Consider the following 27,644-nt stretch of genomic DNA (forward strand, 5'->3'; position numbering starts at 1 on the left):
AATTTGGTTAGTATGATTATCTTTAACAAATCGGGGAAATTTCAGACATTTGGCAATTCGTAAATGAGGAGGGAAATAAATTGCTTTATTTTTTAAAGATTGCTATTTTAAAAAAAAAATTTTATTAAAATTAGTTTATTTACAGTGCTGTGTTAGTTTCAGGTATACAGTAAGGTGATTCAGTTATACAGATATATGTATGATTCTCTTTTAGATTCTTTTCCATTAGAAGGTATTACAAGATTTTGAGTATAATTCCCTGTGCTGAAGGTTTCTCTTTTTTTAAATGTTAATGTTATATTAGCCAGACTAAGCCTGATAGCCTGATTGCTTGATAGTCTTGGGGGTGGAATGGCATGGAAATAGAGGTGAAAATGATTTACTTTGTTTGGAAAAGGACCAGAAAGTAGAGTAGGCAAATGTGTTTTTATTGTAGTGGATGAAAAACAATGATTCCACTAGATGAAGTGACTTCCTTGTGGCTCTAACACACAGAGCATTTGGTACTTAGTATGATAGAGCTCCAGAGGTGTGTTTCTGATACGTTACATGTCTTTCCTTTAGTTCTATAATTCTGTAATTTTTTTGCTGTTGTTCTTTTAAATCTATAAGAACTTAACTATTTTTAAGTGTGGTCATATGCCTTTGACATAGACATAAAGAAACAAGCGTCCTGAGGACTGAAAAGTCCCTAACCAAAGGCAATAAGTGAAAGAATTTCTTTATCAATATGCATGTGTGTTTGAAAGAAAATGATGAATTCTATTTAAACAATATTTCTAAAATTAAATTACTTCCCTGGGCACTGAAGATAAAGCATTAACTTTCACACTTTTATTCTTAGACATTAAAATATGTGGTAAAAAAGTAGTAGTTCTTTTGTGGTTGTTTAAAAGGCAAAAAATAAATAATATGAATTTATATGTATGTTTGAAACTCATTTTGTAGTTTTTTAGATAATGTGATGATGTCATAAAAATAATATATTTGATGCATGATCTAAGGCATATTTAAGTAATGATCTAATCCCTTTAGATCAAAAACGTATCCCTTAATCCAGTAGTTGTAAAATATAATAACAATAATAATAATATCAAGTTTTGAATGCTTTCTGTATGCCTGGCTTTGTCCTAAGTGCTTTGCATGTAGTAAATCTTGAGGAAACTGAGGCCAGAGAGAGTTTATGTTTCCCTGTTTATGGACTCACAGATAAATGGTAGCACCAAAATTTGGTCCCAGGCTCTTTAACTCCAAAGCTTGCACCTTATCCATCATATTATGTTTTCTTGCTTGCAATATAATTGTTATTACTGCTATTAAACCCTTCAAAGAGGATCCTTTATAAAAATTAAAAAAAATAATTTTGCCATACATTTATTTCAACAGATCCCATAGGTGAAAAGGCAATTGGTCCTGGAAAATACAATACCACAGATATATTAACGGTCATTATATCTAAATATACAGGGGAGACTACATTCTGTGGCATCTAACACATTATAGATACTCTTACTAGAGACTTTAGTTTGATGAAGCAGGAAATGTGTGAAAAAGTGAAAGTGTTAGTCACTCAGCTGTGTCCCAGTCACTGCGACCCCATGGACTGTAGCCCACCAGGCTCCTCTGTCCATGGAATTCTCCAGGTAAGAATACTGGAGTGGGTAACCATTCCCTTCTTCAGGGGATCTTCTCAATCCAGAGATTGGACCCTTGTCTTCTGCACCGCAGGCAGATTCTTTACCATCTGAGCCACTAGGGAAGCCCCAAGGAAATGTGACTTGCCTCAGTCATAGGGGAGAACATTTTATTTTCACCTTGTTCATCTCATGATAAACTCTTAATATTTGGATCTTAGTTTCCTAATTCTTAATTCAGTTCTGAATTAGCCCTTAATTTCTCTGTGGGTATTTGAGAAATTTTGCCTTAATTATTTTTTTGTATGGGATCAACAACAATAGTGTGTTTTTTTTTTTTTAAAAAAAGGTATAATATATACTATACATACTATGGGCTTCCCAGGTGGCACTAGTGATAAACAAACAAACCTGCCAATGAAGGAGACAGAAGAAACGTGGGTTAAATCCCTGGGTCGGGAATATCCCCTGGAGGAGGAAATGGCAGCCCACTTCAGTATTCTTGTCTGGAAAATCCCATGGACAGAGGAGCCTGGTGGGTTACAAAGAGTTGGGCTGCATAGAGTTGAACACAAGTGAGCACCACATGTATATATATATATATATATATACTATAAAGTTTACCCATTTAAAATGTATAGTTCGGTGGTTTTAGCTCATTTACAGAATGTTTAAAATTGATACTTGATTTATTTTATTTAACTAAATAGAAACTTTTGAGATGCTTGAATGAAAAATGCTTCCAGGCCAGTGAAAACCGTTAATATTTGCTGTGTTCTTCTCTCCCCTCCTCCAGAAATGTGTGCTTTATTGGCCAGAAAAGAGAGGAATATATGGAAAAGTTGAGGTTCTGGTTATCAGTGTAAATGAATGCGATAACTATACTGTTCGAAACCTTGTCTTAAAGGTAAGAATATGGAGCTGTAGCTGTCTACAAAGTGGAAGGTGTTAGAGGATTGCATTTTTATTTTGAACTTTTTTTGTCCTAAGAACTGCAGATTCAATCTGAACAAGTTAAATAAAGTCAAGATCAAGAAGAAAGTATAATCACTCCCTTATGTATTTTGTTGTCAGCTACTATCACTCTGTGGAATAATTAGTTTAAGTAGACATTAAAGAAATCCACTAAGTAGGGTGCTATGGTCTGCTAACTTGCATATATATAACACCTCTGATTTAACCTTTTGAATGCCTTTAACTAAAGGACTAAAGGCTCGTGCTGGAGATGTTACCGTGATTTCTTTTTTTAATGTCACTTTGTCTCAGCAGATTTAAGGAAGGCCTGGAAACTGTGAAAGGGAAAATCTGCGCTCGTGGGTGGTTGTGGGAGGCAAGAAAAGCCTGAAGTGTTGTTGAGATCTTCCAAAACTTGGAGTTACAGTCATTTATAGGGACTTTCCCAGACCAGATTATGTCATAGAAAATTTATCTTATTTAAATTTTGGACAGCAAATGCTGAGGGATGTTGCCATGGTATAGTTGGTCGTTTTTCTTCTAGAGAGCAAGCATCCCAAGGATTCCAGTTCTATCTAGAACCCCACTGCTGGGACAGAATCATCGCAAAGAAGAAGAAAGTAGAGACAGAGCTGCACTGATGGGTTTTAACGGGAAATTCATGATAGGAAGGCACTTAGAGAAACCTGTTCTTCAACACGTATTCAACTAGTGCGTAGTCTACGCCAGGCCCCAACTTGGTTTTGAGATGATGTGCATGGACCCTCCTTTGTCACTCCTTTCCTACAGGGGTTCCTTACTGCTGTAAAAAACTGGTATTTAGGGTCAGTGTAGAATCATTAGAGCGACTGAGTATAAAATTAAGCATTCTTATACTGGTCAATGTATTTATAATAACCTGTCAGGAGCATTCAAAGACCAGGAAACACACTATATCTCAATTCTTTCTTGGCCATTTATTCATCTACCATTATGTTCATGATCACAAATTACAAACATATCTAACATATATATGTTTTCTATATTAAATATATATCATATATATATTTCTCATTTAATTGAAGCAAGACTGTCAGATTTTGACATCAGCATATTTACAGTAAATTTTTCTCAGATTGAAAGAATATTCTTCAAAAGTTTCCTAGATTTTATTGCCACCTAGAAGTGAGGAGCAAGCAAGATGGCTGTGATAGAAGGTGTTTGGTATTGTGGTTTGGATGCCTTTTAGTTCCACAAGTAAATGAAGCGCTTGGTGGCTATTTCTATTTTCAGCAAGGAAGTCACACCCAACGTGTGAAACATTACTGGTACACCTCATGGCCCGATCACAAGACTCCAGACAGTGCCCAGCCCCTTCTGCAGCTCATGCTGGATGTGGAAGAAGACAGACTTGCCTCTGCGGGCCGAGGGCCTGTGGTGGTCCACTGCAGGTAAGGGATGGGCTGTCCTTTCTGCCTCAGTAACGGTCTATTCTTTGTAAAGTCATACAGCAAGTGGCAGTTGGGTTTGACTTCCTGGTTCTGACTTTGCTGGTAAATTGAATAGATATTGAAACTAATTAGCCTCCCCCTTGATTCTTGACCACAGTGATACTTGTCAGAAATGAAGTGCCATTATTAGCATATTTTTAGCAGTCATACAGTGGAGAAAATTTCACTTATGAATCACTCAGGGAACAGGAGATCTTATTGATTCAGTCCTCGACCTTGAAATGTAGGTGGATTCATTTAGTCTCATTAGGCTCGTGTGTGCTAGGAAAGACATATGATTTTTTAATTATCAACAGCTTTTTTCTTGTTTTGAGATGCCCCTGAACTTTACTAGGATTGTATCTTGATAACATTTATTATTATTATGCTGAATTTGGTGAAAACCAGTCAACTGTTCTAAAAGTTACCTCATGAAAAACAGATAGAAATAAATTTATGAAATGTTAAATGGCAAGTGGTAATTCACCAAGAGGAAAACAAAATGCTGTTACCAGAGCATGGGGTCCTGGAGGCTGGGCTGACAAGAGGCACCGATTTTAGTGGTTCCCTTGACTCGTGTCCAATTTAAAGTTCTTATCCTTTAACTTATACCTCTTCCCCTTGTTTTCCTGCTAATGTGCCCAAGCCAAAGTACAAATTTTAAAGTTATTTATATAACTGGTTGTTTTTTCTCCATACTTTCTCAAAAAAATTTGCATGACTTTATTGATCCCCTTATGTCTTATAAGATAGATTTTGGTGATGTTTTTAATAAACAAAGTATATTACTTTAAATGATGATTTTAGCCTTCTTTTGAATCTTTGTGGTTTAATTAAGAGTAAATTTTACTGTATGTCTGTTTGCCCAATGTGTCATTATCTAGTTTCTAACTTTAGGCCTTATCCTAAACTTAACTTACTTTAGAGCTAGAACTGTCCCACACCCAAAATCGTAAAACAGTCAGGATATCTAAAATGAACTAACCATTTCCCCTCTAAACCCAGCTCCCCTTCTGATTGCTGTTTCTAAGAATGAGACCATCTTTTTTCCAGCCACTCAATATCAAATGTTGACAGTTATCTTTGGCCCTTTTCTCAATTCCAGCCTCAGTATCTAATCAGTCACCAGATTAGCTTTCCCTTCAAAGCTTCTCCCATAATCATCACTTCCTGCCCAACCACCCAAGTTCAGGCCCTTATGACCTCATCCATGTATTTTAGAAGAAGTCAGCTAATTGCACATACACACCCCACTTCCCCATGCTCCACCCCCACTACAGTCTATTCTGTGCACTCCTCTTGGATGATGTGCCTAAAACCCTCTTTCATCACATGGAGTCTCTGCTCAAAGCTTCACACAGGCTTTCCATTGCCTAGAGCAAAATTTCTTAATCTTGGATTTGTGGATTACCTACAGGGGCCAGTGAACTTGAAATGACTTGAACAGATTTGAGTACATTAAGTGAATTTTCTGGGGAGTGAAAACTCATTGTTTTCAACATATTCTCAAAAGAAAAAAAAAGAGTACCATTCTTTTAGAGGATGAAGTCCAAAATCCTTAGTTCAGTTCAGTCGCTCAGTCGTGTCCGACTCTTTGCGACCACATGAATCGCAGCACGCCAGGCCTCCCTGTCCATCACCAACTCCCAGAGTTCACTCAGATTCACATCCATCGAGTCTGTGATGCCATCCAGCCATCTCATCCTCGGTCGTCCCCTTCTCCTCCTGCCCCCAATCCCTCCCAGCATCAGAGTCTTTTCCAATGAGTCAACTCTTCGCATGAGGTGGCCAAAGTACTGGAGCTTCAGCTTTAGCATCATTCCTTCCAAAGAAATCCAAAGGCTGATCTCCTTTGGAATGGACTGGTTGGATCTCCTTGCAGTCCTAGGGACTCTCAAGAGTCTTCTCCAACACCACAGTTCAAAAGCATCAATTCTTCGGTGCTCAGCCTTCTTCACAGTCCAACTCTCACATCCATACATGACCGCTGGAAAAACCATAGCCTTGACTAGATGGACCTTAATCGGCAACATGATGTCTCTGCTTTTGAATATGCTATCTAGGTAGGTCATAACTTTTCTTCTAAGAAGGAAACGTCTTTTCATTTCATGGCTGCAGTCACCATCTGCAGTGATTTGGGGGCCCCAAAAAATAAAGTCTAACACTGTTTCCACTGTTTCCCCATCTGTTTCCCATGAAGTGATGGGACTGGATGCCATGATCTTTGTTTTCTGAATGTTGAGCTTTAAACCAACTTTTTCGGTCTCTTCTTTCACTTTCATCAAGAGACTCTTTATTAGTTCTTCTTCACTTTCTGCAATAAGGGTGGTGTCATCTGCTATCTGAGGTTATTGCTATTTCTCCCAGCAATCTTGATTCCAGCCTGTGCTTCTGCCAGTCCAGCGTGTCTCATGATGTACTCTGCATATAAGTTAAATAAGCAGGGTGACAATATACAGCCTTGACGTACTCCTTTTCCTATTTGGAACCAATCTGTTGTTCCATGTCCAGTTCTAACTGTTGCTTCCTGACCTGCATATAGGTTTCTCAAGAGGTAGGTCAGGTGGTCTGGTATTCTCATCTCTTTCACACTGTTAATTGTAATCCACACAGTCAAAGGCTTTGGCATAGTCAATAAAGCAGAAATAGATGTTTTTCTGCAACTCTCTTGCTTTTTCCATGATCCAGTGGATGTTGGCAATTTGATCTCTGGTTCCTCCACCTTTTCTAAAACCAGCTTGAACATCTGGAAGTTCACGGTTCATGTATTGCTGAAGCCTGGCTTGGAGAATTTTGAGCATTACTTTACTAGCATGTGAGATGAGTGCAATTGTGCGGTAGTTTGAGCATTCTTTGGCATTGCCTTTCTTTGGGATTGGAATGAAAACTGACCTTTTCCAGTCCTGTGGCCACTGCTGAGTTTTCCAGATTTGCTGGCATATTGAGTGCAGCACTTTCACAGCATCATTTTTCAGGATTTGAAACAGCTCAACTGGAATTCCATCACCTCCACTAGCTTTGTTCATAGTGATGCTTTCTAAAGCCCACTTGACTTCACATTCCAGGATGTCTGGCTCTAGATGAGTGATCACACCATCGTGATTATCTGGGTCGTGAAGATCTTTTTTGTACGGTTCTGTGTATTCTTGCCACCTCTTCTTAATATCTTCTGCTTCTGTTAGGTCCATACCATTTCTGTCCTTTATCGAGCCCATCTTTGCATGAAATGTTCCCTTGGTATCTCTAATTTTCTTGAAGAGATTTCTAGTCTTTCCCATTCTGTTGTTTTCCTCTATTTCTTTGCATTGATCGCTGAGGAAAGCTTTCTTATCTCTTCTTGCTATTCTTCTGAATTCTGCATTCAGATGCTTATATCTTTCCTTTTCTCCTTTGCTTTTTGCCTCTCTTCTTTTCACAGCTATTTGTAAGGCCTCCCCAGACAGCCATTTTGCTTTTTTGCATTTCTTTTCCATGGGGATGGTCTTGATCCCTGTCTCCTGTACAATGTCACAAACCTCATTCCATAGTTCATCAGGCACTCTATCTATCAGATCTAGGCCCTTAAATCTATTTCTCACTTCCACTGTATAATCATAAGGGATTTGATTTAGGTCATACCTGAATGGTCTAGCGGTTTTCCCTACTTTCTTCAATTTGAGTCTGAATTTGGTAATAAGGAGTTAATGATCTGAGCCACAGTCAGCTCCTGGTCTTGTTTTTGTTGACTGTATAGAGCTTCTCCATCTTTGGCTGCAAAGAATATGATCAATCAGATTTCGGTGTTGACCATCTGGTGATGTCCATGTGTAGAGCCTTCTCTTGTGTTGTTGGAAGAGGGTGTTTGCTATGACCAGTGCATTTTCTTGGCAAAACTCTATTAGTCTTTGCCCTGCTTCATTCTGCATTCCAAGGCCAAATTTACCTGTTACTCCAGGTGTTTCTTGACTTCCTACTTTTGCATTCTAGTCCCCTATAATGAAAAGCACATCTTTTTTGGGTGTTAGTTCTAAAAGGTCTTGTAGGTCTTCATAGAACCATTCGACTTCAGCTTCTTCAGCGTTAGTGGTTGGCACATAGACTTGGATTACTGTGATGTTGAATGGTTTGCCTTGGAAATGAACAGAGATCATTCTGTCATTTTTGAGATTGCATCCAAGCACTGAATTTCAGACTCTTCCATTGACCATGATGGCTACTCCATTTCTTCTGAGGGATTCCTGCCTGCAGTAGTAGATATAATGGTCATCTGAGTTAAATTCACCCATCCCAGTCCATTTTTAGGAGAAGGCAATGGCACCCCACTCCAGTACTCTTGCCTGGAAAATCCACTGGACGGAGGAGCCTGGTGGTCTGCAGTCCATGGGGTCGCTAAGAGTTGGACACGACTGAGTGACTTCACTTTCACTTTTCCCTTTCATGCATTGGAGAAGGAAATGGCAACCCGCTCCTGTGTTCTTGCCTGGAGAATCCCAGGGACAGCGAAGCCTGGTGGTCTGCCGTCTATGGGGTCGCACAGAGTCGGACACAACTGAAGTGACTTAGCAGCAGTCCATTTTAGTTCACTGATTCCTAGAATTTCAATGTTCACTCTTGCCATCTCTTGTTTGACCACTTCCAATTTGCCTTGATTCATGGACCTGACATTCCAGGTTCCCATGCAATATTGCTCTTTACAGCATCGGACCTTGCTTCTATCACCAGTCACATCCACAGCTGGGTATTGTTTTTGCTTTGGCTCCATCCCTTCATTCTTTCTGGAGTTATTTCTCCACAGATCTCCAGTAGCGTGTTGGGCACCTACTGACCTGGGGAGTTCCTCTTTCAGTATCCTATCATTTTGCCTTTTCATACTGTTCATGGGGTTCTCAAGGCAAGAATAGTGAAGTGGTTTGCCATTCCCTTCTCCAGTGGACCACATTCTGTCAGACCCCTCCACCATGACCCGCCCATCTTGGGTTGCCCCACGGGCATGGCTTGGTTTCATTGAGTTAGACAAGGCTGTGGTCCTAGTGTGATTAGATTGACTAGTTTTCTGTGAGTATGGTTTCAGTGTGTCTGCCCTCTGATGCCCTCTTGCAACACCTACCATCTTACTTGGGTCTCTCTTACCTTGGGTATGGTGTATCTCTTCATGGCTGCTCCAGCAAAGTGCAGCTGCTGTTCCTTAGCTTCGACGAGGGGTATCTCCTCACTGCCACCCTTCCTGACCTTCAACGTGGGAAAGCTCCTCTAGGCCCTCCTGCACCCGCGCAACCACTGCTCCTTGGACGAGTTCTTAGCTTTCTATAATCCTTTATAGACCCCACTGTACCTTCCCAGCCTTCTTTCCCACTCTTCCTCTGCTGTAACTTTCTCTTTCTAGCCAAACTAGTCTACTCATTGTCACACATCTTATTTTCTGTTCTGCTGCAAATTTTTCCCTGTATCAGTCTCACCTATGGAACATTCTCTCACATTGATTATAACCAAACTGCGTGCCATTCACAAGGTACAATTCAAGTACTCTCTCTTTATTGATACAAACTCTCTAGACACTTACGCTAAAAAGGACGCGTCCCTCCTCTGATTTCCTCTGTACTCATGTTCAGCAGGAAACAAGTGCCAAGTCTGAGAAATAAGCACTATTTGAGTGCTGCTGTTGTTGTTGTTCCGTCGCTAAGTTGAGTCCAACTCTTGGTGACCCCATGGACTGTCGCCCACCAGGCTCCTCTGTAAAGAGATTTCCCAGGCAAGAACACTGGCATGAGTTGCCATTTCCTTCTCCAGGCCATCTCCCCAAGCCAGGAATCAAACCCACATCTCCTGCATTGGCAGGAGGATTCTTTATCACTGAGTCATCAGGGAAGCCCATATTTGAGAGCTGAAAGGGGAGCTATACTCAAACTATGAGATTTGAACAAAATCTCTAAAAGTTGGAATACGCTGAACAGGATCTTGAAAGAAGGACCGATGTTTGTGATTTTAAAAGGTGGTAGGGTGGGCATTTCTGACTGGAGAAGTATCATTAACTCAAAAAGGAAGATTCAAAAAGAAAAGGTTGTTTTGCAAAGATTCAAATGAAAACAATGGCACAAAAGGTACAAAGTCAACAACAGAAAGACAAAAAGCTTGAAAGTCCGTCCAGTCATATTATGTAAGGCATGAATACCATGGAAGCGTGCTTAGACACCGTACTGTGACCATCTGCAGTTTTTGCTGGTGCTCGTGTATGTTCAGTCACATCCAACTCACTGTGACCCTTTGGGGTATAGCCCACCAGACTCCACTGTCCATGGAATTTTCCAGGCAAGAATACTGGAGTGGATTGCCCTTTCCTGCTCCAGAGGGTCTTCCTGACCCAGGGGTCGAAACTGTGTCTCCTGCATCTCCTGCATTGGCAGGCGGATTCTTTACCACCAAGCCACCTGGGAAGCCCGTACAGTTTTTGAGTATTGAGTAATGTGATCAGGTTCCTATTTCAGAAAGATGAACCTAGCAACTGTGTATATCATGAATTAGCCCAGGAAGAGTCTTGAGACTCGGAAACCAAGATGAGATCATCGTTAATCATGAAGTAAGATTTCAAAAACGTGAGCACAGTTTATAGAAAGAAAAGCATAGTTCCCGAAAGCTCAGTGGAGGTGGAAAACATAAGAATTGGTAACAGACTGGATGTGGGAAGTGAGAGAGGGGGAGATGTTGAAGATGGCTCCAAGATTTCTAGGCTGGAAAACTTGTGGTTGCTTGGTAATGCCATTGAGGAAAAAGATAATTAATTCTGTTTTAGATACATTGAATTTAGAGACACTGAACTGCAGCAAGTGTAAAATAGCAACAGCAGAAGTGCCAGCTAGGAGGTGGAATGCTAATCTAGAGTTTAGGAGAAACTTGGGGAACTTAAGTGTAGATTTGGAAGAAATTTACATAAAGATGGTTAAAATTGCTGAAAGAGAGAAAGAGACAGACAGAGAAAGTTTGTAAAGTTGATAACTTGCCATCTAAAGAGATTCACGAGTAAACCTTCCATGACAGGTAATATTTCTGTTCAGCTATTACCTTGATAAAAAAAAAAAAAAAAGACTTGGAAATATGTGCCTTTAGCCACATCCTCTCTCCTAACCTGAACTGAATCTTCAGCTGTTCACTAACATCTTTCACATCAGTATGTGTATGTGCTAGTCGCTCAGTCTTTTCCAACTCTTTGCGACCCCATGGACTATAGCTCGCCAGCCTCCTCTGTGGAATTCGCCAGGCAAGAATACTGGTGTGGGTTGCCATTCTCTTCTCCAGGGGATCTTCCTGACCCAGGGATTGAACCCGGGTCTCCTGCATTGCAGGCGGATTCTTTACCATCTGAGGCACCAGGGAAGCCCCAGCCACATTATTATATCCAGGACCAAAGCCTCTACTCTCTTCCTCAAATCAGACCTCATTCCAGAACTCCCACTGCATCTCAATGACACTGCTATTCTTCCAGTCCTCCGGGAGAGTCACCTTTGACTTTTTGCTTTTCTCATTGTTCAGCTCCACACCTCCATGCTCACTTTTGTCATGTATGTAGGTCTTTCCCCTCCTTGCTACTGCCCATACCTTACTAAATTTCAGGCCCTAGTTCTTCTTTGTAGAACAGCTGGTACCTTTTTCACTATTCTTTCCACCCACCACCTCCCTCGATCCCATTCATCCTCCTTCTTAGACCTAAAAGGAAGAATGCTTTTGCAGCATTTAGCAGAGGGCCAGGTTTGTACACTCAGTACACGAGAGCTGCTGCTATTATCATAATTATTATTATTGATCCTAATGGTTGTTTTCAATGTTAAAGGAATATATTTTATCTCTTCTATTTTCCCTGCACCTTTTAATTCGCTGTCTGTTCTTTTCAGTGCAGGGATAGGCAGGACGGGGTGTTTCATCGCTACATCCATTGGCTGTCGACAGTTGAGAGAAGAAGGAGTTGTGGACGCGCTGAGCATCGTCTGCCAGCTTCGTGTGGACAGGTGAGTGTTGGCGGGATGCAACAAGAGACACTTCAGAGCAGCAGCAGCATCACAGCCTGATTTAATCACACTCCCAACTCTGTAAAGATTTGTGTAAAATGCTTAAGAATGTACATTATATTAAAAAGTCATCAAAGAAAGTGTTATTTGCACCACTGACCCTCAGGAACCCAAAATCAAGAGCTTGTGCTTAACCCTCCTTGTCTTTATGCAGGTTGTTTATAGTGGTAGCTCTTCGACTTCCACCTCTGTTCCTTCACAGGGACTTTGCATTTTCCTTTGAATTCACTGAGTCCTTCACTTTAGGATCTTGCTCCTTTAGAATGAGGCATATGCCATACTACCAAGAGTCATCTTTTTTCTCCACTCACCCTTTTTTAATTGTGAAAAATGCGCATGACAAAATTTACCATCTTAACCATTTTTAATAGTACAGTTCAGAGTGTTAAGTATATTCGTATTGTTGTGCAACAAATCTCTCAACTCTTTTCATCTTGCAAAGCTCTGTACCCATTTTCTTGGCAACCACCATTCACCTTCTGACTCTTTGAATCTGACTACTCATGAGGGGCCTCGTATAAGTGGAATCATGCGGTATTTGTGCATTTGTTACTGGCTTATTTCACTTAGCATGGTATCTCCAAGATTCATCCATATTGTAGCATGTGTCATAATCGCCTTCCTTTTTAAGGCTGAATAATATTCCATTGTATGTATATACCATATTTTCTTTATCCAGCTATCTGTTCATGGGCTCTTAAGTTGCTGCCACCTTTTGGCTGCTGTGAATAATGCTGCAAGTATACAAATAGCTACTTGAGATTCTTTAGGGTACATACTCAGAAGTGAGAAGGCTAGAGCATACGGTAATATTTTTAATTTTTCAAGGAATGCCACACTGGTTTCCACAGAAGCTGTACCATTTACATTCCCATCAACAGTATACAGGGATTCCAACTTGTTTGTTGTTTCGTAGTAGTAGTCATCCTAATGGGTGTGTGGTGAGAGAGTAGTTTTCAGGTACAGATGGTTTGATAACCTTTGTGATGGTCTCTGTTTATGCACTGAAAACAGAACAAACAAGCGATTTCTTTTCTTGCTCGCTCCAAAACTAAACCTGGGGAAATCAACAGCTGAGTGAAGGGCGGGCGAGTGACAGAGAAAGTGGGCAGATGCTCCCTCACAACAGGCACGGAGGAAGGTGCTTGCAAGCACGTGAGCAGAGGACCTGCCTGCTCTGGAGTCCACTGGGCTGTTGTGGGAGAAGAGCTGTCTCGAGAGCTCGGCTGTGGGTTCTCTTCATTCATACGGCAAGTGCGTATCAACCACCTTCTAACTGCAAGGCCTTGTTTTGGATGCTGCAAGTACTGGAACAACGTGAGTGAGGCTCTGCTCTCCTAGAGTTTACATGCTAACAGTGAGAGAGAAGAGATAATAAACAGCAAGGAAATAAACTGGATAATTTCAGACAGATAAATGCTGTGAGGTAATAAAACACGAGAGTCACAGAAGCTGAGCCTCCTAGAATTTAGCCCTATGACCTAGAGTTTCCTAAAAGTGAGACCACAAAAGTCACATTTTAAGAGGCACACAATAAATATTTATTGAGCTGCTACTGTGTACTAGGTCCTGCAATTTCCATACAGACAAAAGAATTATCCTGAAAATTCAATGAGAAAATAGATATAAAGGCACATAGGAAGCCTTCCAATAAATGTTCACTTTGTTACTGTCATCTCCATTATTACTAAAATCGTCAATAAAGCCTCTCTGAAAATGCACTGGTCATAGCAAACACCCTCTTCCAACAACACAAGAGAAGACTCTACACATGGACATCACCAGATGGTCAACACCGAAATCTGATTGATCATATTCTTTGCAGCCAAAGATGGAAAAGCTCTATACAGTCAACAAAAACAAGACCAGGAGCTGACTGTGGCTCAGATCATTAACTCCTTATTACCAAATTCAGACTCAAATTGAAGAAAGTAGGGAAAACCGCTAGACCATTCAGGTATGACCTAAATCAAATCCCTTATGATTATACAGTGGAAGTGAGAAATAGATTTAAGGGCCTAGATCTGATAGATAGAGTGCCTGATGAACTATGGAATGAGGTTTGTGACATTGTACAGGAGACAGGGATCAAGACCATCCCCATGGAAAAGAAATGCAAAAAAGCAAAATGGCTGTCTGGGGAGGCCTTACAAATAGCTGTGAAAAGAAGAGAGGCGAAAAGCAAAGGAGAAAAGGAAAGATATAAGCATCTGAATGCAGAGTTCCAAAGAACAGCAAGAAGAGATAAGAAGGCCTTCCTCAGCTATCAATGCAAAGAAATAGACGAAAGCAACAGAATGGGAAAGACTAGAGATCTCTTCAAGAAAATTAGAGATACCAAGGGAACATTTCATGCAAAGATGGGCTCGATAAAGGACAGAAATGGTATGGACCTAACAGAACCAGAAGATATTAAGAAGAGGTGGCAAGAATACATGGAAGAACCGTACAAAAAAGATCTTCACGACCCAGATAATCATGATGATGTGATCACTCATCTAGAGCCAGACATCCTGGAATGTGAAGCCAAGTGGGCTTTAGAAAGCATCACTATGAACAAAGCTAGTGGAGGTCATGGAATTCCAGTTGAGCTATTTCAAATCCTGAAAGATGATGCTGTGAAAGTGCTGCACTCAATATGCCAGCAAATCTGGAAAACTCAGCAGTGGCCACAGGACTGGAAAAGGTCAGTTTTCATTCCAATCCCAAAGAAAGGCAATGCCAAAGAATGCTCAAACTACAGCACAATTGCACTCATCTCACATGCTAGTAAAGTAATGCTCAAAATTCTCCAAGCCAGGCTTCAGCAATACGTGAACCGTGAACTCCCTGATGTTCAAGCTGGTTTTAGAAAAGGCGGAGGAACCAGAGATCAAACTGCCAACATCCACTGGATCATGGAAAAAGCAAGAGAGTTGCAGAAAAACATCTATTTCTGCTTTATTGACTATGCCAAAGCCTTTGACTGTGTGGATCACAATAAACTGTGGAAAATTCTGAAAGAGATGGGAATACCAGACCACCTAATCTGCCTCTTGAGAACTCTGTATGCAGGTCAGGAAGCAACAGTTAGAGCTGGACATGGAACAACAGATTGGTTCCAAATAGAAAAAGGAGTACGTCAAGGCTGTATATTGTCACCCTGCTTATTTAACTTATATGCAGAGTACATCATGAGATACACTGGACTGGAAGAAACACAAGCTGGAATCAAGATTGCCGGGAGAAATATCAATAACCTCAGATATGCAGATGACACCACCCTTATGGCAGAAAGTGAAGAGGAGCTAAAAAGCCTTTTGATGAAAGTGAAAGAAGAGACCGAAAAAGTTGGCTTAAAGCTCAATATTCAGAAAACGAAGATCATGGCATCTGGTCCCATCACTTCATGGCAAATAGATGGGGAAACAGTGGAAACAGTGTCAGACTTTATTTTGGGGGGCTCCAAAATCACTGCAGATGGTGACTGCAGCCATGAAATTGAAAGACGCTTACTCCTTGGAAGAAAAGTTATGACCAACCTAGACAGTATATTCAAAAGCAGAGACATTACTTTGCCGACTAAGGTCCGTCTAATCAAGGCTATGGTTTTTCCAGTAGTCATGTATGGATGTGAGAGTTGGACTGTGAAGAAGGCTGAGCACCGAAGAATTGACGCTTTTGAACTGTGGTATTGGAGAAGACTCTTGAGAGTCCCTTGAACTGCAAGGAGATCCAACCAGTCCATTCTGAAGGAGATCAACCCTGGGATATCTTTGGAAGGAATGATGCTAAAGCTGTAGCTCCAGTACTTTGGCCACCTCATGAGAAGAGTTGACTCATTGGAAAAGATTCTGATGCTGGGAGGGATTGGGGGCAGGAGGAAAAGGGGACGACCGAGGATGAGATGGCTGGATGGCATCACAGACTCGATGGACGTGAGTCTGAGTGAACTCCGGGAGATGGTGATGGACAGGGAGGCCTGGCGTGCTGCGATTCATGGGGTCGCAAAGAGTCGTACACAACTGAGCGATTAAACTGAACTGAACTGAACTGATCTCTAAAAATTAAACACTCAAATTCCCTTTTGGGATGAGGTTTTCCCTCCTCATTGCTATCCTTCTTTCTTTCCTTTTAAATAATCATTTCTCCATCTTTGTAAGTGTATCTTCCCTCTATTTTTCTCTTAACTCTGACTGGCTTGTTAGAGGCTGTTACCTATGGTGATTACAATTACAGACTCTGTAAACAGACTGCCTGGTTTTGCATCCTGGCTCCCACCATTGCCTGGTTGTGTGCCCTTGGGCAAGTTACAGGACTTCTCCTTGCCTTGATTTTCTCATCTGGAAAATGGAAGTAATAATAATATCTAATTCTTATGTTTTTATAAGGATTAAAAGGTAATCTGTAAAGTGGCTGGCACATAAGCATGTAACCAAGGTTAGCCACAGTTATTATCAATAGATACAGCAAGAACCTGGGCATGCATCTGTAAAATGGGAATAATAATATATACCTCACAGGGTTACGGTAAGAGTAAGATGAGATTACATCTGTGATGTACTGATGTTTCTTTTTTGAATTCTTACTGAATTTGTTATAATATTGTTTCTGTTATTTACGTTCTGGTTTTTTGGCTGTGAGGCATGTGGGATCTTAACTCCCTGACCAGGGACTGAACCCACATACTCTGCATTGGAAGTCTTAACCAGTAGACCACCAGGGAAGTCCCCTAGTCAGGTTTCTTACCCTCTCTCTACCCTCTTCCCCACTTCTGCCTTTCCATGTATGCTAAGTTGCTTCAGTCGTGTCTTTCAGTCAAAGAGTCAGGACTCTTTGTGACCTCATGGACTGTAGCCCGCCAGGCTCCTCTGTCCATGGGGTTCAGGCAAGAATACTGGATTGAGTTGCCATACCCTCCTCCAGGAGATCTTTCCAACGGAGAGATAGAACCCGAGTCTCTCCTGTCTCCTGCATTATAAGGCAGGTTCTTTACCACTAGCGCCACCTGGGAAGCCTCACATGTAACAGCTTCCAAAAATGTTTTTGTGCGTGAGATCAGCTCCAATTCTCTGTCCCCTCCTCTTATATTTACTGTCTCAGTTTCCTGAAAGCGCCTTGGTTCTATCCACTACTATGCATCCCAACTGGAATAGGATTCATTTGCTTCACTTCAGACTCTGGGACCTACCTTCACCAAGAAGAGAGACCCTACATTAGAGAGTGAGGGACAGCATCCACTCAGCCTGGAGCTGCTCCTGGAGTGACTTTAATCTCTTCTGCTTTGTGCTTCTGTAAACAAGGCTCCTTCATGGGATCCACAGATCCCTAGGGACTCCAGTTCACATCCGTGCACTTGATCTGACACTATTTGAAACACCTTGAATAAAGGGGGCTTGGTTTGTTCATTGTTTAGGCTCTTGTGCCTCTTAGATCTTGTCTATTCACCCACCCCTATATCCCTCCTCCCCTACCTGCTTCTGTAGCCTGACATCCACCTTGGTTTCTACTTCCCAGTCACTTTACTCTGTCAAGTCTACCAAATTGTCCTCTAACTTTGAAGAAAATCACAAATACATTTTTTAAACCATATCACAAGGCCTCCTCTCATCGACTCCTTCCTTCCTAAAGCAAATAGGCAGAAAATTTAGCCTTGGCCTCCCATGAATACCAAGGTCTTCCCACAAGGCTTGTCATTTTGTTCCAGGTAGGAGTTTCAAAACATTCCACTTCTCTGCTGATCTAAACTATATAGGTTCCCTACCCCCTGGATTTGAAATACTGCCAATACATGTCTCGAAATCATACTAACTGATTTATTCATCAAGATTCCTCCTACATAAATCCTAAGCAGCTGCTTCTGTTGTTTATGAAGCAGATCATCTCCTTGAAATTTTCCTTGGAAAGTCTTTTCTTTGCCTTCCTTCCTTCGTAGGATTAACATTAGTTGGTTCAGTCGCTCAGTCATGTCCAACTCTTTGCAACCCCATGAACGTCAGGATTCCCTGTCCATCACCAACTCCCAGAGCTTGCTCAAACTCATGCCCATTGAGTCAGCAATGCCATCCAACCATCTCATCCTCTGTCGTTCCCTTTGCTTCCTGCATTCCATCTTTCCCAGCATCAGGGTCTTTTCCAATGAGTCAATTCTTCACATCAGGTGGCCATAGTATTTGAGTTTGAGCTTCAGCATCAGTCTTTCCAATGAATATTCAGGACTGGTTTCCTTCAGGATTGACTGGTTGGATCTCCTTGTAGTCCAAGGGACTCTCAAGAGTCTTCTCCAAAACCGCAGTACAAAAGCATCAATTCTTTGTCACTCAGCTTTGTTTACAGTCCAACTCTCACATCCATACATGACTACTGGGAAAACCATAACTTTGACTAGATGGACCCTTGTTGGAAAAGTAATGTCTCTGCTTTTTAATATGCTATCTAGGTTTTCAAAGCTTTTCTTCCAAAGAGTAAACATCTTTTAATTTCATGGCTGCAGTCACCATCTGCATTGATTTTGGAGCCCAAGAAAATGAAGTCTATCACTGTTTCCATTGTTTTCCCATCTACTTGCCATGAAGTGATGGGACTAGATGTCATGATCTTACTTTTTTTAATGTTGAGTTTTAAGCCAATTTTTTCACTCTCCTCTTTCACTTTCATCAAGAGGCTCTTTAGTTCCTCTTCACTTTCTGCCATAAGGGTGGTGTCATCTCCATATCTGAAGTTATTGAAATTTCTCCCAGCAATCTTGATTCCAGCTTGTGCTTCATCCAGCCCAGCATTTCCCATTATGTAGTCTACATATAAGTTAAATAAGCAGGGTGACAATATACAGCTTTGACAATATACTTCCTTTCCCAATTTGGAACCAGTCTGTTGTTCCATGTTTGGTTCTAACTGTTGCTTCTTGACCTACATGCAGATTTCTCAACAGGCAGATAAGGTAGTCTGCTATTCCCATCTCCTGAATTTTCCACAGTTTGTTTGATCTGCAGAAGTAGGCGATTTTCTGGAATTTTCTTGCTTTTTCTATGATTCAGTGGATGTTGGCAATTTGATCTCTGGTTCCTCTGTCTTTTCTAAATCCAGCTTGAGCATCTGGAAGTTCACAGTTGATGTACTATTGAAGCCTGGCTTAGAAAATTTTGAGCATTACTTTGCTAGCATGTGAGATGAGTGCAGTTGTGTGGTAGTTTGAACATTCTTTGGATTAATATAGGTTTTCTTGTTTTTTCCTTCTCTTGTGAACTTCCTTTGTTCAGTCGCTCTGCCGTGTCCAGGTCTTTGCAACCCCATGGACCAGCACACCAGGCTTCCCTGTCCTTCACCGTCTCCTGGAACTTGCTCAAACTCATGTCAGTTGAGTCAGTGATGCCACCCAACCATCTCATCCTCTGTCGTTCACTTCTCCTACTGCCTTCAGTCTTTTCCTGGCATCAAGGTCTTTTCAAATGAGTCAGTTCTTCATAGCAGGTAGCCAAAGTATTGGAGCTTCAGTCTCAGCATCAGTCCTTTCAATGAATATTCAGGACTGGTCTCCTTTAGGATGGACTGGTTGGATCTCCTTACAGTTCAAAGGACTCTCAAGAGTCTCCTCCAACAGCACAGTTCAAAAGCATCAGTTCTTCAGTGCTCAGCCTTCTTTATGGTCCAACTGTCACATCCATACATGACTACTGGAAAAAACCATAGCTTTGACTAGATGGACCTTTGTTGGCAAATTAGTGTCTCTGTTTTTTAATATGCTGTCTATGTTTGTCATAGCTTTTTTTCCAAGGAGCAAGCATCTTTTAATATCATGGCTGCAGTCATCATCTGCAGTAATTTTGGAGCCCAAGAAAATGAAGTCTGTCACTGTTTCCATTTTTTTCCCATCTATTTACCATGAAGTGATGGGACCAGATGTCATGATCTTACTTTTTTGAATGTTGAGTTTTAAGCCAGCTTTTTCACTCTCCTTTCACTTTCATCAGGACTTCCCTGGTGGCTCAGACAGTAAACTGTCTGCCTACAATGCGGGAGACCAGAGTTCAGTCCCTGAGTCGGGAGGATCCCCTGGAGAAGGAAATGGCACCCCACTCCAGTATTCTTGCCTGGAAAATCCCATGGACAGAGGATTCTGGTAGGCTACAGTCCAAGGGGTCGCAAAGAGTCAGACATGACTGAGTGACTTCACTTTCACTTTCATCAAGAGGCTCTTTAGTTCCTCTTCACTTTCTGTCATAAGGGTGGTGTCATCTGCATATCTAAGGTTATTGACATTTCTCCCAGCAATCTTGATTCCAGCTTGTGCTTTATCCAGCCCAGCATTTCACATGATGTATCTGCATATAAGTTAAATAAGCAGGGTGACAATACTCCCTTGACATACTCCTTTCCCAATTTGGAACCAGTCTGTTGTTCCATGTCCAGTTCTAACTGTTGCTTCTTAACCTGCATACAGGTTTCTCAGGAGGCAGGTAAGGTAGTCAGATATTCCTATCTCTTGAAGAATTTTTTACAGTTTGTTGTGATCCACACAATCAAAGGCTTTAGTTAAGTCAATGAAGCAGAAGTGGATGTTTTCTGGAATTCTTTTGCTTTTTCTATGTTCAAATGGGTGTTGGCAATTTGATCTCTGGTTCTCTGCATTTTCTAAATCCAGCCTGAACATCTGGAAGTTCTCGGATTCACATACTGTTGAAGCCTAGCTTGGAGAATTTTGAGCATTACTTTGCTAGCATGTGAAATGAATACAATTTGCACTTTCTTAGTTGTTATAAAAAGCAAAACAGAAAACCTCACTCCTTTCTTTGACCCCATCCAACTTCTTCCAATACTTCTTGTGTCTTGCTTCATTATTTCATCCATTTATTGTCATATTTCATTTTCAAAATTCCTGATTTATAGGTGACTGCTGCTGTTGACCATGTTTTAACTTATGTCAGTAAATGGAAAACTGGCTTTAGAAAATCTGAATGTCTGCCCCCCTGCTTTTGCAGCTTATTGTTCTTCATCAGTTCTTCAAACCTGTCTGCAATCCTGGTCTCTGTGGTCATCCTTACCTTCAGTTTGGGGTGTGTCTTCAGACATTACCAAATGTGCTATTAATTACAGAGATTTATTTAAGCATAACCATTCCACCATAGTCATCAAAGCATATCTCATTTAACTCCAAAAATGAACACAAGAGTCAGAAAACAGATATTCTTTAGCCTCATTTTTTAAAAATAAGTCTGATAAAATTTAGCTAAGAAAATTGGCAACGTAGACCTCTTTGGCATCTGGGACTTCTGATTTCTAACTCAAGGTATGACTCTTGATTAAAAGTAAATAAGTTTTTGGAATATGTTTATTGCAAAATTGCTAAACAAAAACATAGCTCTTTGAAAATTCTTTGTCAATGAAAAATGCAGTGACACCACAATTTTTAAAACAGTGGTTAACATGAAGGACAGCTGTTTCATGAATAGAGTGATATTGTCAGCAGTTGTCTTAAGAATATAATTTCAGGAACATAGCGATGTTGCCTTATTCCAAAATATCTATCTATAGAGGGTGCCTAAAATATCTCTGCGTGGCAAATGTCTAAAACACTACTATTAGAGAGCCAATCTTTTTGTTTAAAGAGCTATTCTTTTAAAGTTTCTTGAGCCTAGAGTTGAGAGGTGAGAAGTGTGCATGTGTTAGTCACTCAGCCATGTTCCACTCTCTGAGACCCCATGGACTATAGCCAGCCAGCCTCCTCTGTCCATGGGATTCTCCAGACAAGAATACTGAAGTGAGTAGCCATTCCCTTCTCCAAGGGATAATCCCAGTTCAAGGATTGAACCCTTGTCTCTTGCACTGCAAGCAAATTCTTTACCTTCTGAGCCACCAGGGAAACCCCTATATCTTCCTGGCTGCTGCTAAGTCACTTCAGTCATGTCCGACTCTGTGCAACCCCATAGACAGCAGCCCACCAGGCTCCCTCGTCCCTGGGATTCTCCAGGCAAGAACACTGGAGTAGGTTGCCATTAACACATTAGACAGGGTGACCTAGCCTTTTCCAGCTTAGGGTATGTTAGCTAGAGAGTGTAAGTCCACACATCAGGAAGGCATTCAGAACAGAGGTTTTGATGAAGGGAATTGAAGAGAGGGCCCCAGAAGAGGTTCTGCCATTGAGCCTGCCAGACAGCTCTGTGCACTACGAAGGTGAGAGGCAGAAGACACCTCTCGCAAGAGCAGCTACCTGATTTGCAGGGACCAGTAAAAATGAAAATGTGGAGCCCTATTTGAAAACATGGTTAACTCTTTCAAGATGGTGACAGCAGAGCATGAAACCAATACAGGGTCTTCCTCAGAACAGGGAGAGAGGCTGATGTGACTGAGCGTGTCAAACCGATGGAGTCGTCCCTGTCAAGGGATATTTCAGGGTGGGTGTTTGTAAGTGGTGTGAATTCTGTGTGCTGTGGAACATTCACCCAAGATCTCTGCTCCGAGCAGTCCCCCTGAATCACACATGCGTTCATGTATTTGACAAAGGTTTACTGAACATTACTGCTGAACATGCATCAGGTGCCTGGGGAGCATGCATGCATGCTGAGTCGCCTCGGTCGTGTCCAACTCTTTGTGACCCTGTGGACTATAGCCTGCCAGGCTCCACTTGCCTGTCCATGGGATTCTCCCAGCAAAAATACCAGAGCGGGTTGCCGTTTCCTTCTCCGGGGGATCTTCCCCACCCAGGGATCAAATCTGTATCTCTTACATCTCCTGCATTGGCAGGTGGATTTTTTACCACTAGCACCACCTGGGAAGCCCCCACTTTGGGTAAAGCAAGATGGATTGCTTAACAGATTTTTCCAGACTATGTATCTCAGGGCCTCTCTTTTTTTAGGTAAAGGTTTTAAAAAGCTCTGTATTTTATTTTTGGCCGCACTTGGTCTTCACTGCTGCTCCAGGACTCTCTCTAGTTGTGGTGCTTGGGCTTCTCATTGTGGCGACTTCTCTTCTTGCAGAGCACAGGCGTGAGGTGTGCAGGCTTCAGCAGCTGCAGCATACAGGCTCAGGAGTTGTGGTACACAGGTTTCATTGCCCTGAGCCACATGGAATGTTTCTGGACCAGGGATCGAACCATGTCCCCTGTATTGGCAGGCGGATTCTTAACCACTGGACCACCAGGGAAGTCCCTCAGGTCACATTTTAATGATTAGTTAAACTCTGAGAACCTGCTACATGTCAGATTAGCTACAGTACAGATTAGCCTATACTCAGGCAATAAATAAATAAAAGTTTCTCAATCTTGAGGAAAAAATCTCTATGCTATGTTTCTTAGAACCCATCTCCACCTGGATAGTCACAAAAAGTATTAAAGTGTTAAAAGATACGAAGCATCCCCCAGCATGGTAATCCATTTCACTTACTTGAAGCGCTCTTTCACATTTATTTGACCACATAACACCTCCCGAGACTATCTAAATGAAAGGGAAAGAAATTATAAAATAATAAATATAAGCTGTTCTTTCCAAGTTTGGTGCCAAAAAGAAAACTAGAGATGGCAGGGGAATGTGAGCCTGGGAGGAGACCATTAAAAAGGTGAAAGGAAAGGGCTGCTGCTGCTGCTGCTAAGTCGCTTCAGTCGTGTCCGACTCTGTGCGACCCCAGAGACGGCAGCTCACCAGGCTCCCCCGTCCCTGGGATTCTCCAGGCAAGAACACTGGAGTGGGTTGCCATTTCCTTCTCCAGTGCATGAAAGTGGAAAGTGAAAGTGAAGTCTCTCAGTCGTGTCCGACTCTTCGCGACCCCATGGACTGCAGCCTACCAGGCTCCTCCGCCCATGGGATTTTCCAGGCAAGAGTACTAGAGTGGGTTGCCATTGCCTTCTCCGAAGGAAAGGGCAGGACTGACTAATTGGAGCATCTAGCTTAGTATAAAAGGGCTACAAAAGATGGAGTGAATATATCATAAGGCTAATATTTTGAACTCTTGAGAGTTCAAGCTCCACCAGATTTTTCCTATCCTCTCATACCTTTTTTAACAACAGCCTCTATCCACTAGTGATCCAAAGCTGGACACTACATCTTCTTTACAGTTTATCCCCCACCACTTTTACCTGCCTCCTCTGAGAAGCCCAAGGCCTGGCTAACAGCAAACAAAAAAAGCGATTTGGATACTGGAAATGGGTTACATGACTGATAAATCAAGGTCTGAGCATTGAGTAGGATCAAAAACCTAATCAAAAGAAAACAAAACAGTAATGACAATGCTTGATCATTGTTATTCAACGTAACATAAACAGGCAATTTGTACTCAGATCACAAGTCTGCATTTTAACAATAAATTCAAATGGTCTGATTTAGAGATGAGTGTGTTATGCTGAATGGATGCTTCCAGTGTAACAACAGTGACGAAGCCATTTGGTGGATTCCTCGTTCTCTGGCAAGACATTATTTTTATTGGCTTTTGGGCAACATCTATTAATAGATGTTATAGTCCTCCCTGAAGATCCATGAGTCTGTGATTCTCCTATTAATAATACTTTTGAGCATGTATTGAACTAAAATAGGATTTTTTTTCCCCAAATGGGAGTTCAAATTCAGTGCTGGGCACCCACAGGTGTTTTATTTAGAAGTGCATTCATGGATCATTCCTTCATTGCCACTGTGTTCATTTTTGATTAAAAGATAAAGTCGGTAACAGGCAGTTGGGACAGAGCACTGGCTGGTGCATCTCAGGGCTTCCCAGGTAGCACAGTGGTAAAGAATCTGCCTGCCAATGCAGGAAGACATGAGAGACAGGGGTTCTATCCCTGATGTGGGAAGATCCCCGACAGTAGGAAATGGCAACCTGCTCTAGTATTCTTGCCTAGGAAATCCATGGACAGGAGAGGCTGATGGGCTACAGTCCATGGGGTTGCAAAGAGTCAGACACGACTGAGGGACTGAGCATGCATGTGCACACATGCACACACACACATACGCACACACACTGGTGAGACTGAGAAGCAGGCAACAACTAGAGAAAGGTGGCAGGGATTGCTGGAGCAGATGTTAAGGAGCCTGAAGCTTGTCCTAGCTCTGCCCCTAATTTCCTGTGTGACCACTTGTCACTCTGAGTCTCTGTATGTAGAAGGAGAAGTGGTACTTATCAGAGGTCTCCAACCTGTTTCTGGTGCAAAGATCTCTTTTTAAGAGTAGAATATTTCATGGACCTCAATCTGATGGTTATACTTTGAATATCATAGTGCTTATAAATTATCCTATTTTATTACTTAGAAAGCCCTTATTATCTTACTAAATATCACTAAGTTGTTGTGACGATACCACCTAATTAAGAATTCCAGTTGCTATTAAAGCTAAACCAACCAGATTTCACCATATTTAGAGCCTGCTATAAGAGATTCATTTAGGCTTATGTATACTCCAAAATCACTGCAGCTGGTGATTGCAGCCATGAAATTAAAAGACGCTTACTCCTTGGAAGGAAAGTTATGACCAACCTATATTCAAAAGCAGAGACATTACTTTTTCAGCAAAGGTCCGTCTAGTCAAGGCTATGGTTTTTCCAGTAGTCACGTATGGATGTGAGAGTTGGACTGTGAAGAAGGCTGAACGCCGAAGAATTGATGCTTTTGAGCTGTTGTGCTGGAGAAGACTCTTGAGAGTCCCTTGGACTGCAAGGAGATCCAACCAGTCCATTCTGAAGGAGATCAGCCCTGGGATTTCTTTGGAAGGAATGATGCTAAAGCTGAAGCTCCAGTACTTTGGCCACCTCATGAGAAGAGTTGACTCATTGGAAAAGACTCTGATTCTGGGAGGGATTGGGGGCAGGAGGAGAAGGGGACGACAGAGGATGGGATGGCTGGATGGCATCACCGACTCAATGGACATGAGTGAACTCTGGGAGTTGGTGATGGACAGGGAGGCCTGGTGTGCTGCAATTTATGGGGTCGCAAAGAGGCAGACACAACTGAGCGACTGAACTGATACCATGTTTTGGATTTCCCTGGTAGCTCAGCTGGTAAAGAATCTGCCTGCAATGCAGGAGACCCCAGTTCAGTTCCTGGGTCAGGAAGATCCCATGAAGAAGGGAGGAGCTGCCCACTCCAGTATTCTGGCCTGGAGAATTCCATGGACTATATAGTCTATGGGGTCACAAAGAGTCGAATATGACTGAGCAGCTTTCACGTCATACGATGTGTTTGTGGTGTGAGATAGTGATGAAGGTCATTTACACATTGAGTAGGAGAGATACTTGTCCTTTGAAAGAAATAATAATACCTAGTAATAAAATGGCCTAGGATACTCAGAGACTGCCTCATATGCTTATGGAGAATGACTAAGGAGCCATATGTGACCATCAAAAAACATCTAGGCAGGGAGGAAAGGAATGTGCTCCATTGCAGGCTGACGTCAGGCAATTTTTTCCTCATTGTATTTCTTTTCATCCCACTTGGCACCTCTGAACTCTGGAAGAACTTGAAAACAGAGTTTGGGAAGTGAAACACATAAAATAATTTGTGATCTCAAAGGCTTTTTTTTTTCTTCTTCTTCCCCCTCCCCTCTTTTTTCCTTCCCCAGAAACAGGAAACAATCTGTCTAATCCTCCCTTTTGAGAGTCAGTAGTGAAATCTGCAGTTGTCTTTGTACATCCTTACCTTGGGGACCTTAAATTGTAATGACATCCAAAGTCCTTACTTGTGGCTTCCCAGACAGGATAGAAAAATGCTTCCAGTGTGCGTCATATCATTGTTTAAATGTTTTGATTAATCACTTTAGTTTGATGGGTTTTTTTAAACTATAACAACCTAAGAGGAGGAATACATATGCCATCAGTTTCCTTAGCTAATATGTGTCCCCAGAAAATTCTTTGTTTCCAAAACTTGGTTAAAATAATTCCAAAGCTAAAATTTCCACCTCTTAGTATTTTTTTTTTATAAACTTTTGTCTTGCATTGAACCATAACCTTTTGCAATCCCGACTCATCACAGAGATCCCCTTAATTAGTGAATTTCAACAATCTCTTTGGAAGATCAGGAATTGAACACTTTAGTTTACTTATTTTAAAAACACTTGAAGATAAATCTTAAAACCTGGTTTGGATTTCCTTGACATCACAGTTCCTAGGCCGTAACAAGATGTCCTCTTGTAAAACAGATTATGCTAACCGAATCTTCCAAGTGGTTGTCAGGACAAGTTTTCCTTCTTCTCAGCTAGGATTCAATTGAGTGTTAACCTGGATGTTCAGAAGAAAATTGACCAGCTTTAAGGGAAAAAAAAACATGGGGAACTCAAGATCTGCTAGGGCATTAAATTATCATTTGACTTGTGTTGGCTTTTATGCCCTACAAATACTCTGTAGAGAAAACATCCACATTCAAAATACCTGGTCAGAATCAATCAAAACATTTAGTTTACATTCTCAGTCCTTGAAATGACATGGTGTTTAGACATGGTGAAAACGTCTGTCCAAGATATCCTGAGTTCAGCTCCAAACGTTAGCTGTGTTTGACTCATGCCCAAGCTATAAGAGCTTTACCCAGGAGGCACATTATCATCCACACCTTTTGTTCTAAATTTACTGTACCAAACTTTACCAAAAGAATTCCAGATTCGAAA

The 27,644-nt window shown here is 41.5% G+C and overlaps 1 protein-coding gene across 1 annotated transcript in view; it reads left to right on the top strand.

Annotated features, from left to right (window-relative positions):
- Positions 1–27,644, top strand: part of PTPRR (protein tyrosine phosphatase receptor type R) — a 278,629-nt gene that overhangs the window by 241,007 nt on the left and 9,978 nt on the right. Inside the window, exons 11-13 of the mRNA XM_069584641.1 lie at positions 2,431–2,541; positions 3,861–4,018; positions 11,920–12,033. Of these exons, the coding sequence (XP_069440742.1) occupies positions 2,431–2,541; positions 3,861–4,018; positions 11,920–12,033 (383 nt within the window). The remainder of the gene's footprint in view (positions 1–2,430; positions 2,542–3,860; positions 4,019–11,919; positions 12,034–27,644) is intronic.

Source organism: Ovis canadensis, chromosome 3 (genome assembly GCF_042477335.2).
Source record: "Ovis canadensis isolate MfBH-ARS-UI-01 breed Bighorn chromosome 3, ARS-UI_OviCan_v2, whole genome shotgun sequence".
Classification (NCBI taxonomy): domain Eukaryota; kingdom Metazoa; phylum Chordata; class Mammalia; order Artiodactyla; family Bovidae; genus Ovis; species Ovis canadensis.